We start from the raw sequence: 20000 nt of genomic DNA, 5'->3' as shown, positions 1-20000 counted from the left end.
TGTCGGGTAAGAGATATAAATGACGGGTCACCTTTAAGAAGAAGAGAGAAGGAGAGATTAGAGAGAGCGAGAGAGAGGAGGACTATAAATGATTGAATACTATGAGGTCACCTTTAAGAGAGAGGGGGATAGGAGAGAGTAGAGAGAGAGAGAGAGAGAGACTATAATGATTGATACTATGGTCGCATTCTTTTCCATTTGGTTTTTCCATAACACACGTACTCTCGTTCTTTTTCTTTTAAACATTTTTCGACCGCAGTCCCGTTTTCTGGTCATGGGCGACTTACGGGAGGGGGAACTGAAATATTCTTTCATTTTTCATTTCCGGTGAACTTGAATTAACAAACTTCAATAAAAATTCTTAAATATTAATGTAAACTCTTCGTTGTTTATTTAATTATACTTATGTGACTTATTGTTTTGCGTATATTTATGAAGATGTTTAATACATATGCAGCTTACAAGTAGCAAAGTGAATCAAGTTGGTTCAAAGAATAAATATGAACAATTATTTTTCTTGTGATGCTGTAAGACTTGTCTAAGCTTAATTATTTTCCGTAATGTTGTTTACACAATGTTATTTCTTTTCCGTAATGTTGTTTACGCAATCTTAATTATTTTCCGTAATGATGTTTACGCAATGTTATTTATTTTCCGTAATGTTGTTTACGCAATTTTATTTATTTTCCGTAATGTTGTTTACGCAATCTTAATTTCAAGGATGCGTTCGTTGAAAATAAAAACGGCAGGAATTTCTCATTAGAGGTGGGTAAACGACGCCAGGAGATTTACGCATTCATTAATTTTTTTTTTTTTTTTACAAAAGATATTGCAAGAAAAGGGCTTTTTGAACGACTTTCCAAGACTATAAATGGGTTGTGTAACGGCGCAACATTAGTCTCAATGAAGCACGTGACGTTCAAAAAAGTGCCATTAATGTGATTAAAGTTTGTAGATTTTTTCTTGACTTTGGTGTTTTATTTTCGTGTATAAAATCCTCTTCAGAAGATAGAAAAACACGACAAGGATAGAAGCAAAGCCTAAGGCTTTTATGACACCAAAAGATAGATCGAAATATAAGAAGTCTAATGTCTTACCTTCATGGTAACTAATAATTAACGCCCGTCGTTCCAGTCACGTCTAAGGTCACCACCACGTTTTTTCCACCTTCGTGAAAACTCCAAATTGGGAGCAACAAAAAACTTATCCTCGAAGACCTCTGCTAATCACCGTCGGTACCCGGGACACTTTAATAACAAACTTTTACCTTCGTCACCACTAATCGACAGTCTCAGACTCCAAGACACTTTGAACTGCGAAAAATGAAATAATCACTCTCCCGTCCTTTTTACTGTCGAAAGAAAGACACCAAATCGGCGGAATGGAAAGGGGAAGGGAACTCGGCGAGTGCGGGACAGCGAGAGGAAGAGGAGGAAGGGCTGGAGAAACACATCGGCACTGTGTCGCGGGTGGGAGTCAACTCCAAACTCTCTCGAAGTCTCCCCTGTGACTGCTCGTTCAGTCTCCCCGGGAGGGAGGGAGGGAGGGGGGGAGGGGAGAGTGCGCGTTCGCACCTCTGTCCCTCCTCTCTCCTCTCCAATTTCTCCCTCCTCTTTCCCTCCTTATCTTTCGTCGCGGTTTTCTTTTTAATTAATTCAATCTCTTCGCTTTTGTGCTACAGTCTGAGCATGACTTAGAAGTCAGGATTAAATTTCGATAACTGAAAATATGCTTTTATCACTAAGTCACATGAGTTTCGGTTAAAGCATAAACTCGTTGAAATATTTCGTAAATGATTGTGACATAAGAAGAAATAGCTGTGACTAACGGCTGTTTGTCGCTATCAGAACTGCTAATATAATCTTATCAGTTGGTCTGCGTAATGACTATATCACCTGCGTCGTTCATGAGTCAGCAGCCTTAATTTTGAATGACTTCTTAAATAGAATCATGCTTGCTCAGTATCGTTTCATTTCCTATATTTTTAGGAATATATTTCACACACACACACACACACGGAGAGAGAAGAGAGAGAAGAGAGAGGAGAAAGGAAAAAAAGGAGAGAGAGAGAGAGAGCGGGGGGGGTTGGAGATTATCTTAATTGCTATGCTATCTCATCGACTGACTGTCGTTATCACCAGTATTCCAAACCTTACCGAAAATAACTTCCAACGCATCAGAATAGATTGAGCGTTCATTTTCGAGTTTTAATGTTATTAATCAAATCAGCAGACGGTTCCCATCCGCTGAATAAAATGTCTTTGATGTCACGTCAGAGCTTGAAATTAAATTTGTGAAAGATCTGATCTGCATTCGAAGCCGTCCCCCTACCCTCGCCTCTCTCTCTCTCTCTCTCTCTCTCTCTCTCTCTCTCTCTCTCCTCTCTCTCTCTCTCTGTGCCAATTTTTCGCCGGAGCATTTCAATAATCCTAATGAGACATTTGCACCAGAAAACTGCGCATTCCGAATGATTCACGTCCGCCATTTTTGTGAGAATTATGGATATATTTCATTTCTAGATATCGTTAGTTTACGGCAGGGAAACAAGGCGGACTGACCCGTATTGGCAGTGCTCCATAATCATGACAAAATGCAGCCTTACAAAGACAATGTCCTTCGCTATTCCCGTATTTTATTTTGGTCCCCGTTTTTTTTTTTAAGTTTTAGGACAAACTGATGAGAGACAAAGTGACCGAATGCTAATTATTGTCATTAAAACGACAGTAAACACCATGTACTCAGCCTTCAAGACATATATGTTAAATAATTTCGACTCTGGAATTATTTCCCAATGTGACATCTTGACTGTCACAGTTCACCCACTTAACACATTTAAACACAATTTTGTTGCACAAATTTCCGAATATCCTACCAGACAAGATGCAATACCTTCTGTCATTTGAGCGACCCTAATGCAGGGCGCAGTTTCATCTCCAGCTGGCATGTTGCATTCACCTTCGAAGTCAGGTCGAACATCATTGCTACTAAATAACTGCAACAAATAATGTCTGAGTCCACAAAGGGAAGAGCCTCGACGAGGAAGTCCTCCGCCTCCAGAGGGCCAGAATCGATGCATAAGTAATCTACTAGTAATCTCTCTCTCTCTCTCTCTCTCTCTCTCTATCTCTATCTCTCTCTCTCTCTCTCTCTCTCTCTCTCTCCTGTGCGGAAGGTTTTTTGGTGGTTGCTTTATTGAATTTAACTGCAGTCACTTTGGCTCAAGTCAAATATTATATTAAGTGTCCAAGTTGAAGAATGTATGATCTGGGAATAGAGATATTTTTCCATAAATTTTCCATATTCATAAATACCCATGTACTTCATTTGTTCCCTGGGCTTAGCTTAGGAATCCTTTACGGTGATAAATAAGTAGCTTTCAGATCCATTCTTAAAGCAACATCTTCACTATACTCGCATTTTATTTTATTAGACACCGACTAGAGAGAAAACCAAATCCATTTACAAATCTTGGGTGCATATAACACACACACACACACACACACATATATATGTATATATATATATATATATATATATATATATATATATATATATATATAGTATATAATCTCAGCCAATCTCTTTAATATTTACAATATTAAAGGGGTTTGGAACACTCATCGAACGGCTCATTGCATAGATGGTTTTGGCAGCTGATTTGCGGACGGATGCCTTCCCTACACCAACACTCCCTGTTTATCTGGGGCTTCGGAAAGATAAAAAATATATATATATATATATATATATATATATATATATATATGTATGTATGTATGTATGTATGTATGTGTGTGTGTGTAAATATTTCTATGGATGCATGCACGCATACCTGGAGGTTACCCTATTAGTAAGTTTTATTGATAGTGATGATGAACTTTTTCAAATTCCATGAGCCAGCCAGTATGAATCTATAGAATATAATTCACCTCGAAGAAAAATAGTTAATTAAATATAAACAACAATGACCTGTAAGTCAAATGAAATAGATATCTTGGAATATTTCTCGTAAAAGGGTCCATGCAGTTTCTTTGTTTGTTTGTTTGTATGGTGTTTTTACGTTGCATGGAACCAGTGGTTATTCAGCAACGGGACCAACGGCTTTACATGACTTCCGAACCTCATCGAGAGTGAACTTCTATCACCAGAAATACACATCTCTCACTCCTCAATGGAATGGCCGAGAATAGAACCCGCGACCACCGAGGTGAGAAGCAAACACCAAACCAACCACGCCACTGAGGCGCGCAGTCTCTTTGTGATTCAAATTCTAGATATGGAAGTGATTTTTGTTTTCTGTAAAAGAAAACTATTGAGATAGCTATTGTCTGTCCGTCCGCACATTTTCTGTCCGCCTTCACATCGTAAAAACTACTGAGGCTAGAGGGCTGCAAATTGGTATGTTGATCATCCACCCTCCAGTCATCAAGCATACTAAATTGCAGCCCTCTAGCCTCAGTAGTTTTTTTTGTAATTTATTTAAAGTTAAAATTATCCATGATCGTGCTTCTGCTGACATCGTAACAACACAGGCCACCACGGCCGGCTGAGAGTTTCAAACAGAAATAAATGCTGTACAGAAAACTCGATTGCGCCGAAATATCTTAGCCGTAATTTTTCTTGCTTAGGTTTTTTCCTCATTGAGTAAATCCAGGAAACCTGGAATGCTTCGGCGAAAAGAAATGGCGACCACTTGAGATCTGCTGCAGCGACGTTGGGGAGTGCATCGTCTTCATATTCTCAAGTTTCTTGGCCTTCCTTCGCACTTTTGGAAACTACGTCTCGTTTAAATTAGTTTCCACTTTGTTTTGGTGTCCTTACAGCACTGGCTTTTGAAGTTTCTCAGGGAAGACACGCCACGGTTTCCAACATTTTCCCAGTTCCTCGGTTTTTTTCCATCTGTCCACCCGCCTGTGGTGCTCGCGCATGGCAACACTGTGTCCCGGGCTTTAAATAGTTACGTTATGTGTAAGTTTTGGGTAAAATCTGGGCGTACATTTGCAACTGAAAAGTGTTTCAATAGAATATTAAGGTGTAATTCGCATACAGTAAATTATTAAAATACTTTTCAGTTGCAAATGTGCACCTAGATATCCTTTTATTTACCTAAAACTTACAGATAACGTAACTATTTGAACCCCGGGATGCAGTGTTACCATGCGAGAGTACCAAAGGCTGGTGGACAGATTGGAAAAAAACGAGTATAGTTGGTGACGTGCTCGACTACCGATCTCAGGGTCTGGGTTCGATTCCCCGCTCTGCCAACGCGAGATCAGAGGAATTTATTTCTGGTGATAGAAATTCATTTCTCGATGTGGTTCGGGTCCCACAATAAGGTGGAGGTCCCGTTGCTAAGTAACCAATTGGTTGGTTCCTACTCTCGTAAAAATATCTAATCCTTCGGGCCAGCCCTAGGAGAGCTGTTAATCAGTACAGTAGTCTGGTCAAACTAAAATATAATTAACTTTTTTATTTCCAACATTTTGCAATGGTTTTCTAGAAGACGGGAAATGTGTGAGGAAGAAAGTCTAGTATTTATTGTCTCCATAAAGTCATGAGTTCTTTGTATGGAACAGAGTCTGAGGGTAATTTCACGGCCGTTTAGCTATCACTCAGTCATAACGAAAAGTTGCTGAGCAATATAAGTGATATAAGGACGGTATATTTACAAATTATATGTATATATATATATATATATATATATATATATATGTGTGTGTGTGTGTGTGTGTGTGTGTGTGTGTCTGTGTAGATAAATTCTTCTGTTAAAACAGGATACGTCTCAAGTATACAAGACCCATAAAAACACTGTTTTAAAGCTAAGGACTATATTTCGGTGACCTTACTTCCACCCTTATCACTGCTTGATAAAGGTGGAAGTCAGTCCACCGAAATAGCTTTAAAACAAAACACAGTGTTTTAATGGGCATTTTATACTTAAGATATATATATATATATATATATATATATATATATATATATATTATGTTATATGTATGTGTAAGTATATGTATATATATATATATATATATATATATATATATATATATATATACAATATTTTATACATACACTATATATATGTGTGTGTAATAGTGTGTGTGTTTGTTTGTATCTATACACACACACATATACATATATGGTACATATACAATATGTATGTATATTATTAAACATATAAAAGTTACCATTCGAGTTCCTGAACATTGTAATGAATAACAGAATAGTACTTCAGCAGACAAACGCTCTGTACGTATGCTAAGAATCACACAGTTAAAGGCCAATCAATAGACCGCTTCCCTACATCTGGACGAATTATTGTTTGGCGGGCTGTACCGCAGCCTCAATCTCCGATGCTCTGACAATCTTCTTTAAGATACGGAATTGTTCTATTAAAGTTATAAGTATTTTCTATTAGGTATACTTGCCGGTGACTTTGTCGAGACCTGATAGAAAATTTTGTCGACATGTATATCTCTTTAAGTGGATATATATATATATAATATATATATATATATATATATATATATATATATACATGAATACTCACAAATATACCTTTTAGGTAAAGCCTATGAAATGAAATACATAAATACATTGGCATACAACATATAGATAGATAGCGTTTATGTTATAAAGGCATCCATTACAAGAGTTGGAGTTCTCGTGTGATCTGGTGAAGTAATTCCAAATGTACTGGAATCAGAAAGAATATAACGAAGAGTTACTTGTGCACTCTGACTCACCTAGAAAAAGTAAATTGCCATCAATTAGGGTTTGTATTCCTTCGCGGCCGCAAAATGGAGCGAGAGGCTGCGTGCTCCTCACCGTCAGACCTTCAGCAACGACACCAAACTTCCGCTCTCTCATTAAAAGCTTCCTGACAAACTTTCGCTTCCTCTCCATCATAAGACGGGTTTTTCTTCCAAACTCATTCTCCTCCTCTTAGAACTACTTAGAGCCCCACCGCAATTAATTATTAATTTTGTCTCGTAATGCATGCTGTACTCACTGCTTATACTCTCTCTCTCTCTCTCTCTTTCTCTCTCTCTCTCTCTCTCTCTGCGTGCGTGTGTTCATATGTATCTCTCTCTCTCTCTCTTTCTGCGTGTGTGTGTTCATACGTATATATTCATCAAGCTTAACCGAGCTCTTCGTAATGAATCAATAGTATTCTTTCTTGTTAGCAAGTGAACTCATCAACAAATTGCTTATGAGATTTTATTAGTTTTGAGACTAAATTTCGTTATCACTTTATGTAAGTATTATGGTTCAGTATCAACTGGTTAATCTTTAAGTATTAAGTGCTGTAGATGTAGTGCCTTTTTCATTCTTTGTGGTTTGTCCCTGCAGGTTCTGGAATGATTTGGTTTTTCCTTGATTTTAGATTCGTATTTCCTCCTGTGAAGAGTTTCTGAAGAACTTTTGATATTTGCTTTCACTTAAGGCTGGCCATATTTGATGTGCATTAGATAGTTCTCATTTCCATTATATTTTTTTATTATATTCGATAATGTACAAATATGGAATCTGTGTACGTCCATGTACTTGCAGAAATGTATTTCTAGATTTTCTGTTCTTTGCTCTCATATACCAAGAGATTCACTATCATCGTATAACAGTCGTAGATACTTCTCATTGTCTTGATGTAAGTAGACTTCCTATAGATACATTAAAAACAGAAACCAATACTTCCTTTGAATCAAAAATTCCTAACGTGAAATGTTCAAAACAATATCCAATCATATTTCTTAATCCAGCTTCCTTAAGAAAGGATATTCAGAATGGGAAGGAACAAAGCCTTCTCGAAAGACTTAATGAATTGCTCATTCAGGAGATCCGCGCATCTCGTAGGATTGCCCTCGCTCGATCCTTTGACTAAATCCTCTTCGTTCTTCCTGCGGTACATAATCCCCTCTCTGGCATAATCATCTCTCTCTCTCTCCTCTCTCTCTCTCTCTCTCTCATATTCAGGTAGTATTATTTTTTATGAATGTCGACATCTAGTTCAGCTCTCCGTTTCGCAATGATATTTGTAATATTTATTTTCCTTATTTCAATAAACTTTTCATATTGAACAACTTTGTAAAAATGATTTTTTCCATTGTCACGAGTTACTTTAGAAATTATATCTCTTTTTGTATTTATCATCGATAAACGAGTTTCAAAACTTTAATTTTTATCCATTTCTATCTTCCTCAAAGGCGATGAGGAGTAAGACGATAGGAAGAAATTGGTTGAAAGGAATATCTCTTTAGTACACTTAACATTTAGGAGTTGCTGGCGACCGTTTGGATTCTATGCAGGTAACTGAATGTAGCTGATCCTTGTTGACGGAATATTGTTTTTGCTGGAAACATGAATATAGATGTTCGCTGTAACTGGAAAAACTGTTGTTGAAAAACTAGTATTCTTTGCAGCTTGATCCCTGGTATTCATTTTAGTTACAATGCAAATATTCCAGGCAGCTGAGCCGTTGGAATTCTTGATAGTTTGAACGTTGGCATTCAGTGTAGTAAAACTGACGGTATCCCATATGATATCTATATGATGTTATTCATATTTCGTAAACCTTATGAAGATTGTTCATTGCCCTTTCCATTTATAGGCAATTCAGAAATATGTTTCTGCATCGTAATTTCATCCACGTTTGATTTTGAGAGCATTCTTCCAATCAGCAACCAATAAGTCTTTATTGGTTCCCAAAACGTAGAAAACTCCACCAACAGTCTTTACTTGTCAAGAATTTCCAAATGGTATATGTATATATGCTTGTATGTATGTATGCATGCATGTATGTATGTGTGTGTATATATATATATATATATAATATATATATATATATATATATATATGATAAATAGAATATATATAATATAACAATATATACGTATATATAATATATATATAGATATATATATATATATATATATATATATATATATGATATTATATACATATATCACAATAAATCCATGTAAGAAGGTTAGTTAAAACCTGGATCTTGAACACCGCAAAAGGAATCTGTTGGAGTCCATTTTCATTGAAGCCACATCAACAAGTAATATAAATCCCCACTTTGGATTGTCCCTTGATCCTCTTACCTTGCCGCTTTTGCTTAGAGAACAAACTGCCCAGGTTAACAAACTGTAACCCTGCCCCCTTCTGTTTTTGTATGTAAAGCTCTGTTAATTTCTCTTGATTTCAGTGTGAACTTGAAAATGTAGAATAAACTACGAAATTTCTTGTTATAGTCCCGGTTTTCACTCATATTTCTTACGTGGATTTTCTGATATTCTCATGCACATGTTCCTTCGTGCTACATTGGACATATATGTGTGTATATATATATTATATATAATAATATGTATATATATACATATATAACATAGATATATATATATATATATATAGATATATATATATCATATATAGAATATATATATATGTATATATACATATATACATATATATATATATATTCTATATATTATATCTATATACATAATATTATTATATATATATATATAATATGATATAAATAAACCGTATATGTGTTTCAAAAGCCTGTTATGCCATCCACGTTCACTTTACTTACCTAAATTCTATTTTCTGGAGGAAGGAATGAAGTAGGAATACCTTTCTGTCATCTTATTTCAACCGACAGCCTCATTCGCTTGGATCTTCCCTCCCCCGTTTCCTTCCAAATTTTCTGTTTCTCTTTTTTTTTCTCTTCAGCCCTTTTCTCTGCATTTTGCATGTGGTTTTTTTGTAAATATGCACTTTCTAAAAAATAAACAACATTGTTTGTTGTCTGTAAACACCATCATATATTAAAATGACGTAAGGACACCAAAGGTCAGTCTAGGGTACAGGTACTAAAATCTGTTGTGTACCCGCAGATAACGAAGACTTATGTCAAAAGGACAATATAATTTATACATTATTATGATTACTTTCAGCCATCTTATGGAAAAGCATTGACAAAGAACATTCAGGTGTCATGAAGAGGTAAATGCTGCAGACTCTGCATCTAATAATTAAAAAAAAAAAAAAATTCTCTCCCCCGTATTAATGTTATCACTGCATCTTGGTGATCAGGACGTGGCCGATCTCAGAATATCTGACGTATGAAGTATGGAAAACTTTAGTATTTATATGAAGATTCCATAACACCGGATTCAAAATTGTACCAAGAGTTTTCTTTCTGTTCAATTAGGACAGCCTAAGGCCAACACATTGCTTAAACTAATGCGCTTTAGTTATAATGCATAAAATAATCAACTATCCTCTTGTTCGGTACAGCCGATCAGCAAGAACATATTGTGTGGAATATAGAGTTTAGGCCAAAGACCAAGCACTAGGGCCTATTAGGTCATTCAGCGCTGGAAAGGGAACTGAGAGTAGGTAAGTCTGAAAAGTGTAGCCGGAGGAAAACCTCATAGTTACACTATGAAATAATCGTTAGAGAGGGTGGATAGCAAGTTGAAAGAAAGATATGAATGGAGGTACAGTAAAAAAAATGAAGAGATTGCGTCTAGGGGCCGAAGGGACGCTGCAAACAACCTTTAGCAATGCCTACAGTGCACCCCATGAGGTGTACTGACGGCACTATTCGTGTAGGTAGAGCTCTTCTATTTAACTGAATTACTTCCTTATCCTTCACTTCCTTTTTCTAATCTTGAGGCGACGTCTTCAATTACGACCGAGTCGTTTTTTTTCTCATCTTGAAGATGATCCCCATGACTTTGTTCCTGACTTATGCAATTTTCCTTCTTTCTCAACCTTTCCTCTTTTTCTCAGTTTTTCGAAATTATCCCGCCGTTAGCCGTGGCTGAGAAAGATTTGCATTAATCACATTCTTCTCCCACTCATCTCTCATTCCACCTTCCGAGGGAGATGACACAACTTTAATTAGTCTTCTAATACGGTGATTTAATTTCTGCATATTTTCCCCCGAGTGTCTTATGTTTCAACAGAGATTTCAGAACTTTTAACTTTCGCTAACCTGGGTCGTCTTGCTCCTGGTCGCAAGAATAAGAATTTAATCAGTTTTGTTTATCAAGACTTCCAGTTTCGACATTCTTTGAAATGTGCATTATAAATTGGTAAGAAATTTGGCGTGAGTCAAACTACAAAGTCAATGAATGCAGAATAATGAGTGTTCAACGACCAGGACACGTTAAAAATTCTGTGAACAATATTATTACTCGTTTCACGTTGCCAATATTAATTGCAAGACTCGCACTCGAACCTGTTACTTCAAGTGTCACTGATTCGATCAGCGAAAGACTTGAAGACTTGACTAAACAGAAATGAAAGGAATGCACAAAAGGATGGAGGGTGTTTCTGTCGACTTAAATCTCTATCACTGAAATGGAAATCAGTTCATCAAAAGATGAATATTCTCTAAACGTTGGACAAAGAAAGATTTACATTTAAAATGCATATTAAGTTCCTCTCAGATTTAATAATTGTGTTATAAAAAAGATGACAAAAGAAAGTAAAAATTATAATTATGGAGGGTTGGCTCTATAAAAGAAAAATGTACATGATATTGAGATTTATACGAGTTAAATGGATATTGACGAACAGATGAAACGCAAAGTTCTCTTTTTATAACGAATTACTGGGGCGAGAAAAAATATACTTACATTCATGCATACATAAAAAAGACTAAATACATCAGTAATTCCCACGAGTCATTATGAGCAGATGAGAGGTGAATTTTGACATTTTTCTGTCGGTCTGTCTGTATGTAATGCTTTAAATGTCAAACTAACTAGAATATTCATAAGGTTGAAAAGTAATTTGTTTAGACTACAGGTTAAATGCGGCTGGTGAAAAAACGAGAAATGACAACAAATTTAAGTAAAACAAAAACTGGAATATTAGTCCTTATTATTTCCCATATGAAGATTTCAAATGAAACGAATGAGATTCATCTTCGGTTTGACCTTTATGTGAATTCAATATCTAATATCTATATTGGAAGAGAAGATAAGATAGAAGTCAAAATTTAATATGGTAAGGGTTAGCACATGAGACCAAATGGTAAAAGACATAAAATTGGAGCCATGAAACTTTGACCAATCATTATTTTATCACAAAATAAATAAATAAATAGAAATAAAAATTTAAAAAATAAATAAACGGTTGCTTGATAACATTCAATATGTGTTTCACGGCCAAGCATCACATGATTCTTTTTCTTTCGGATTTATAAATTAATAGTAGACTTCCAGAGAATGGAGTATGTATTACTGTTGAATAATATGAACAACTCAAATCACTACAGGAAGGTTCCTCCCCGATATTAACTGTAATATCTAACAACCTTACTTAACGGAATCTAAAAGAGACTTACGGCAAACCCAGAAATGCTCCGCCTCCCTAGAAGTTTAGTATTCGTGGAATCGAAGTCAATTCAGTGGTTACTTTTATGACTGAAGTTTTAATGTATTCTACAGAAAAAGTCCATCTAGACTGACTGGTGTAGCGGTCACTTGTAACAAGGTTTTGTTAGTGAATATAAAATTCAAGACCACAGGAATGTGTCTCGTCGAACACTTTAGAAGAAAAAGAAATCTTCTTTAAGGTGACTGAATACAGTGAAAATAATAGTACTCAGGCAATACACAGTCATTATTTATTGGTTCGGTGAACTGATATGAAAACAGTCAAAGCTGGCAACTGTAAAATAAGAAAATAAAAGAAAATAATAATAATATCGAAAGTACCACTAAAAGGAATTGCCAGTTAGAATACGAAAATATTCATGGGCGATTGTTCCTGCAACACATCGTACAGCAGGCCCTCAAAACCGGAGAATCTAACAACAACAAAAATGCATTTCTGATAACAACAACTCAGGACCACTCTGATGGAAGAAGCCGAAAAGGACCATTAAACTTGCCTGGCGAGGCAATGGAGGAACAAATGCACCATAAAGATGTATTAGGATGATCGCGAACTCTCCTTTCTCCATTACCACAAAAGGCAAGACTCAGGGAAGTGCAAGGATGCTGTATTTACGAGATGAAGGCAGGAAAGATGCTCTCTCTCTCGGGAAATACACTCCATTTGCTTAGCCGAAATCGGAATCAATAATTTCCCAGCTTTTGGAGAGGCACGTGTTTCCTACAAGCCAAAGATCATCATTATTGGTAAGCAGTTCTTTACAAATTACTCTCTGAATGAGTTAACGTGCTTTTGTATTTACACATTTGAATAAATTAAGTGTATTACCAACAGTTGCTGATTTAAATAAACAGCCATAGTATACCATACAACTATACAGTTTAAAGTATGTGTGGTACTGGAAAATGGAATAGAATATAATTGCGATTGCATTTGCATGCAAGAATATGCTAAGTTGTTCAGTATATCGAGTGGAGCTCCTATAAATTATGTATTATTATCATTATTTTCAATCGACGCTATTTAATTTCAGTAGTGAGAAATGAAACCATTTAAAAGCTAAAATTTGCAATGCCTCCACTGGCGTGATTAAATTATAAAATTATTTGATCAGAGATGACATTTCTACTTGTGCGGACAAAGGAAGGTAAAAAATTATAATTAAGGCGGACAAGGCACTCGGGTGAAAATGAACTGAAATGTAAAGGAAGATAATGAAGACAGAAGAATACTGATTTGAATGATTAAAATGATACATATACTGGAAGGGATTACTGGCATATATTCACATACTATAGTAGCCAGACCATGGCAGAAGTGCGTTAATTTTAATACAGTTTGTCGCACATCCTAAGATCCCTGTACGAATATATTTCCAGGGAGCAGCAGAACTAATGTATAAAATGAAAGACGATGCGCAGTCAGCGGTTCCATTTGCGTGTCCCATTCAACGGAACTGACCAAACTCTCGAAACAAAAGTTTAATAATTTGATTAATTACCTTCTTCACCCATTTCCCTTTGAGAAGTTACTTTAATGAAGGTATCTTGTTAGGAGACTTTAAAGATGGCATCTCATGTGAGAAAGTATCTTATCCAAAGTTTCAGATTTGAAACTTGGTCATGAAAAGGAGCAGCATCAGACTTCCACAGACACACAATTTCCCTTTCACCAGAGTGGTCAAGTGAAAGTGTTTTCGCCTTTTATCAAATTAATGGATAAAGTTGGAGTACCAAGGTAACTAAATAACACCTGGAATAAAACTAATGAGCACTATTCAAAGTCCTATATTTCCTGGAATTTATAGGGCCTTTTCCAACAGTAGATGTTGGTTCGGATTTCGTAAACAAACTGCTAACATGAAATCATTACCGTGTCCCCATGGGTCAGTTCAAAACTTGACCAAGCGCTCGCATAAGAATACTCTGTGCTATATTGCTCGATGGCATGGCCCAGCATATGGAAGTGAAATATGTTCATAGGCAGGGAGGAAAATGATCAATTGTAGATTCTGTACACTATTCTGAAAGAAGTGTTGCCAATGGAGCAGTGTCTCTTTTCCAATACGTATCCAGTTACTGGATGCAAGTGAATTTCTCTACATTTTCTTGGCTGGATATTGATGGTTCGATACTGACATAAAATCCAATGGATCAAAAAGTCACTCACAAGTATAACTTTTTTTTTTTTTTTTTTTTTTTTTTTTTTTTTTTTTTTTTTTTTTTTTTTTTGAGAAATAACTGAGCTTATATGGCAGTCATTCTGGATAACTAAACCACATGAATATTGAGAACTTAAAATACCGACGAGGAGAATGTTGTAAATGTATTTTGGTTCGAAACGGGGAATATTCCGATGATATACATTCCGTTTTTATGGCATTTGGATTACCGAAACGAATTAGTTTTAGCTCTTCCTATTGGCTCCAAATCCACAGCTGATCCCAGATGGGGAGTAGCCTTTGCAAATTTTATCGAGCTGGGAAATTGGCCGTTGGAATATTTTTTGTGACTTCAACGGCATCGAGGGAACTTTATTTAAACCCAAATTGAAATCGTAAAATTATTTGTAAAGCTGTGAGAGCTTTACAAGCCACTGGCGCATCCAGCTGTGTTACAATATTTTGAGGGATTATATCTGATTAAAAACGGGGTCAGAAATATTGAACATGGCTGGATTCAGGCTCATGTTGATGTTGCAGGAAATAGAAAGCAAATCGCCTGCCTTAGGAAGACGTCAGTGCCTCCAGCAAAAATAGCCTCTCCCTCCCTGTGAAAGAACGTATTTACCCAATTATTCCCTCAATATTTGCAGTGGTGTGGAAATTGTATTGCGAGCTGTAAAATGAGAGAACTGAAGAAATCTCAAATTCTTCTCATCCTCGGAAACATAAAAATTGAAAAAATAATGAAAAGGCGACATTAGTGAGGCTACCTTATAGTTTTTGAACCTACTGGGGAAACTCGGCTCTGTCCTGAAAGTTGATTGTCTGGTACCTCTGAACGGTAGACTGTTCATGATTGAATGCCCTAGTTTACTTGACAATCAAGAGAAGTCTCTCTCTCTCTCTCTCTCTCTCTCTCTCTCTCTCTCTCTCTCTCTCAAAATTTGTACTTAAGTAATTTTAGAGCCAAGATTTGAATGTATTATTAGATTTAATATTTTTTCTTATTTTGCCTTTATTCGATTTATTTTAGCCACAATACTTTAAAACTATTTAATATTATGGGTCTTAATGAACTGCTTACTTATTCCAAAAAACAGATCTTTAACAATTAATTAACCTGATTTTGATGAGCCTATCAGGTTTATTTATACTTGTCTTACCCTAACAGAAAAATAATATCTGCAATAGACGAAGAAACGGATCTTACCATAAGATATTTGAAGGATGGATCTTACCACAAGATATTTAAAAGCTACGGTGCATGTGGTTATCTAGGCTACGTACAGTTATTACAATGAAACGAAACAGAAGATAGTTAGTGCTGTCTCGCTGTTTCATCTTCCAACATCGACCTTAGGCAGCATACCACCGTTGATCGACTGTTATCATACTTCCGAGTAATGAAGGGATCGATCTTTCAGTGAGAAAGCTCTCTCTCTCTCTCTCTCTCTCTCTCTCTCTCTCTCTCTCTCTCTCTCTCTCTCTCTCTCTCTCTCTCTCTCAGGTGACCAAGATCTATTTCACTTTTTGTTTACGTACCTCTTTACAATTTGACCTTGTTAATGATCCGTCTGGTTATTATCCATCTATCTCTCAGTCATAGAAGTAGAGACATCCTCCAGCCGGCAAAAATTTACTTTCAAAGAATCAAACTGTTTTGGAAAGTCACGTTCAATCATTGAATTCAGAGCTACTGAGAAATCTGTAATTATTCTCTGGCAGTCCATTTTGATACGGAATGGATGTACGATGCAGGATTCCAAAAAGTACAGGAAGCAAAATTGGGAATGCTTTACATTTAAAAAGTAGTTTCATCATATTGATAATGAAGAAAATACCACGCCTTATTCATATATATATTATATATATATATATATATATATATATATATATATATATATCTGTGTGTGTGTAAATACATATTAGCGTACATACTTACACACACACACATACATATATATATATATATATATATATATATATATATATATATATATATATATATATATATTTATATTCAGTCTAAAAAAAAGGAAGGCACGAAGTAAAAAAGTTAGGGTAAATTTTCAAGAGTAGAGAGAAAGGTCTGTCATTAGGTTTAATATTAAAAGAGCTCACGAATGTCCCAGAAAGAAAAGTAAATATTGCATGTATCAAATTTTAGCAGAAATATTCCTTGAATGATAAAGATGAAAATTGCATTTTGTCTCCCAAGGCAACCTAGAAAATATCGACGGTTGTTTTTTCACCGTATGGAATTCAGATTTTCTTAAAGATAATTATCATTAATAAATTATATTTTTTTCTCCTAAAACATTTTTTTATTTCATTTATAAACAAATCAATAATGGTATTCGTTTACAAGTTTCAAATGACAAAATAACCAGAAATTGATGAATGACTTTTCAAGCTGCTTTTGTTGTTGAAAAATTATATATATATATATATATATATATAATATAATTCTATATCATATATATATATATATCTATATATATATATATAAGATAATACCGGTGAGCTTTATGGTAAGTGCGACCACATGTAACGGTGCTGCAAGAATGATCAAGTTTATTACCCAGAGGCTTATTTGACTCCCAGTTAGGTGAGCTTCACACGTGACTCAAAAATGAAATTATATGACTGAATCCAAGGCAGAACAGCAACACAGGGCCGCGTTGGACGCGAAAACAGCGAAAACAACTTTATTTATAAAACAAGCGGAAGATGGAATTGTAAAAAGGAATCATTGTTTATATACTTCGAAAAACCTTGGAATGGTAATTGGAACAAAGGTTAATAAAGCTTGAACGAAACGGAATATGGAAATGAAGAGAAATATTCTTGATGTGTCTGTATAAATAAAAGGGTAACAAAAAAACCCTAATGAAACAAAAGAAGGCAAATGGCGGTCAAAGTTACAAGAAATTCTTTCCCTTCACCTTGAGTAATCGGGTGTTTGATTAAAGTAGAACTTTCACTTGGAAGATACAGGACGCAATAAACCAAAGTTACATAATTGAATTAAAGCTATATTTATACTTTTTCCATCATAAATACTGTTTCCTCTACTGATGCAACTTTAACGTCTTGGAATCTACTATCATAATAAAACTGACTCGAAGCTTTTTGACATTATTATGGCTCTTAGTGAAAAAACAAGATTAGGAAAATACCTGGGAATTTTGTTCATGGAATATTTTGCGTAATTAACCATACGAATCGCTAGTATGTTTATTTAAGATTCCCAATGCTATATATTTGATCATGAATAAATTGCCAGGAGGTGTACTTGGTTCGATAAGATATCTGATGAAAAAAGTGACTTTTCAAACAGTTCTTTGTCCAGATTCAATGCAAAAAGGGCATGACTATAATACCATCGACCAGGACAACCCAATTACCTTGTCAAGAAGGGTGAAGACTAAAAGAATGAGAGGAAGAAAATATGGGGTCTAGCATTGAAGAAGGTTTCTCGACTAAAGAAAAACTAACGGACAGTCAGTAAATCATCAGTAATGCCAAAGTACAGAAAGCAACATTGGGAATACTTTACATTTAAAAAGTAGTTTCATCATATTGATAATGAGGATTCACCGTGAAAAATTAAGCTTGCCAATACAGAGAACAGTGAGGATATTCACCCACGTGAGAAGGCAAGAAGGAAAGCCTGGATACACAATGAAAATATAAGATATCCTTTGGTCTCCTTTCTTGTGTAGCTGTTTGCATACTGTTCCGTGCAAGATTATATCGCAACGTCAAATATCTAACGGACACAACTGCAATCATCTCATTTCCCAGGATGTTAGTTTAACCACGGAAAATTTCACCGAGAAATATTAGGCGAATCTTTTTGAAGACTGAGTTTGTCGAATGTGGAATGATTCTGAAGGAGTGCATCCACGGTAATTAAATCCAAACAGGAATGCTAATTGCTTCGCGAAATACAATGGAGTTAATAGAGAATTGTTTGAGAATACGCTGCAAACTGCGATGAACCCAGATTATGAAAGAGTATTTGAAATTTAAATGTTTTTAAAAGTCAGTATATTTCAGTTGCGTTAAGAATTTTATCAATTTTCATGAAAATGAAAAAGATAATGATGAATTACTGTGAAAGTATTTTGATATGCGTCACTCTTGTTAAACTTAGAACATCCCTGAAATAAATTGAGTGGACACATTATGTTGCCCTTCTCCAAGAATATATATTACCTCCTCCGAGTTTTCAAATACATGAGATCATATTGCAATGAACCTCTACGGCTGTTTGTTTTATAATAATTTCTTATTCTTTTTCCTTCCATTTCAAAATAATTGAAATAAAAAAGAGTAGACGAGAAAAACGAGTAAGAATAACATCAGGTAGAAGGATGAGAATGACCTCCGAAGGCAGAGAAGAACCATTTGCGTGCATTACTCGACACCGTTTTCGAGCAAAGTGCAATAATCCCCGAAGTTCAAAATATCGCCAAGTATTGAATGTTGTTGTTTTTGGTTAAAAATAAAAGCGACCTCCCTCCTGTTTCCTGACATTTGCAATCCGTGTGGGTGCATTCCCTTTCAACAGAAATCTCCGGATTTAGCTACGTGGTCCCTTTCATTCCCCTTCCGAAAACCAATTACATCAATTATGAAAGCAATCATCATAACTATCATCATGTGTTTCTCACTTTTAGCTACCTGGCTACAATTACCTTTTAAAGCTGAGAGCCGTGATTACCAGATGTGCTATTATGTGAGAGGGGGAGCGGGCGAGGTTTTACTCGGGTGGGTCAAAATGATTAAAGATTGTTTGTATTTTGTGAACGTCTCGCTTTGAGATCAATCCTGTCGGGATTATCAGTATTTTTTTTTTCTTGGGAATAGCGTTTTGAGTGTTTCTACCGGTGTTATGAAAGAGGGAGTTAACAATCTGGATTCATTCACTGTACACTTGTGCTGTTATTGTCATTTATAAAAGTAAACTCAACGAAATATTTAGAATAACATTTAGAAGCGAGACTCCAATAACATGGATGGAAAAGGAAACGATTCCTCATCAGAAAACAAAACATTTTATATTTCCAACTCTGGTAACAGAAAATTTCCTCTTTTTTTTATCAATGTAATGATTGTGTTTTTTATTATTTTTAAACTGCTGATGAGCTGGGGAAATGTTTTAATTTATTTAATGATTGCAGTATTTTAGTTCATTTATTTCTTGAACATGGCACCATTTCATCTAAACCACAAAAGCATACTCGAAGTGACTAATAACTTATTTCCTGATATAAGATTATGGAAAAATTGCCATCTACAACTAAACGCCTATTTTCTGCCAGCTGCAGATCCCGAATAATTTCAGCTGAAAAACAATATTGATTGATGCCTCTGAGTGCATAAGGGCGTGAATGTATTGCATGCGTATTTA

The 20000-nt window shown here is 35.4% G+C and overlaps 1 protein-coding gene across 2 annotated transcripts in view; it reads right to left on the bottom strand.

Moving 5' to 3' along the window:
- LOC135196250 (leucine-rich repeat neuronal protein 3-like) overlaps positions 1-20000 on the bottom strand; it is a 365131-nt gene that overhangs the window by 221209 nt on the left and 123922 nt on the right. Inside the window, exon 1 of one of the 2 annotated variants that reach the window (XM_064222934.1) lies at positions 1098-1508. The exons of the other annotated variant lie outside the window; for it this stretch is intronic. Coding sequence (XP_064079004.1) covers positions 1098-1103 — 6 coding nt within the window. The 5' untranslated portion in view covers positions 1104-1508. Of the gene's footprint in view, positions 1-1097; positions 1509-20000 lie in introns of those variants that run through there. 2 annotated transcript variants of the gene reach the window in all.

The sequence above is a fragment of the Macrobrachium nipponense genome, chromosome 17 (genome assembly GCF_015104395.2).
Source record: "Macrobrachium nipponense isolate FS-2020 chromosome 17, ASM1510439v2, whole genome shotgun sequence".
NCBI classification, from domain to species: Eukaryota; Metazoa; Arthropoda; class Malacostraca; order Decapoda; family Palaemonidae; genus Macrobrachium; species Macrobrachium nipponense.
The sequence above is the reverse complement of the archived record's forward strand: the minus strand, read 5'-3'. Positions and strand labels throughout refer to the sequence as shown.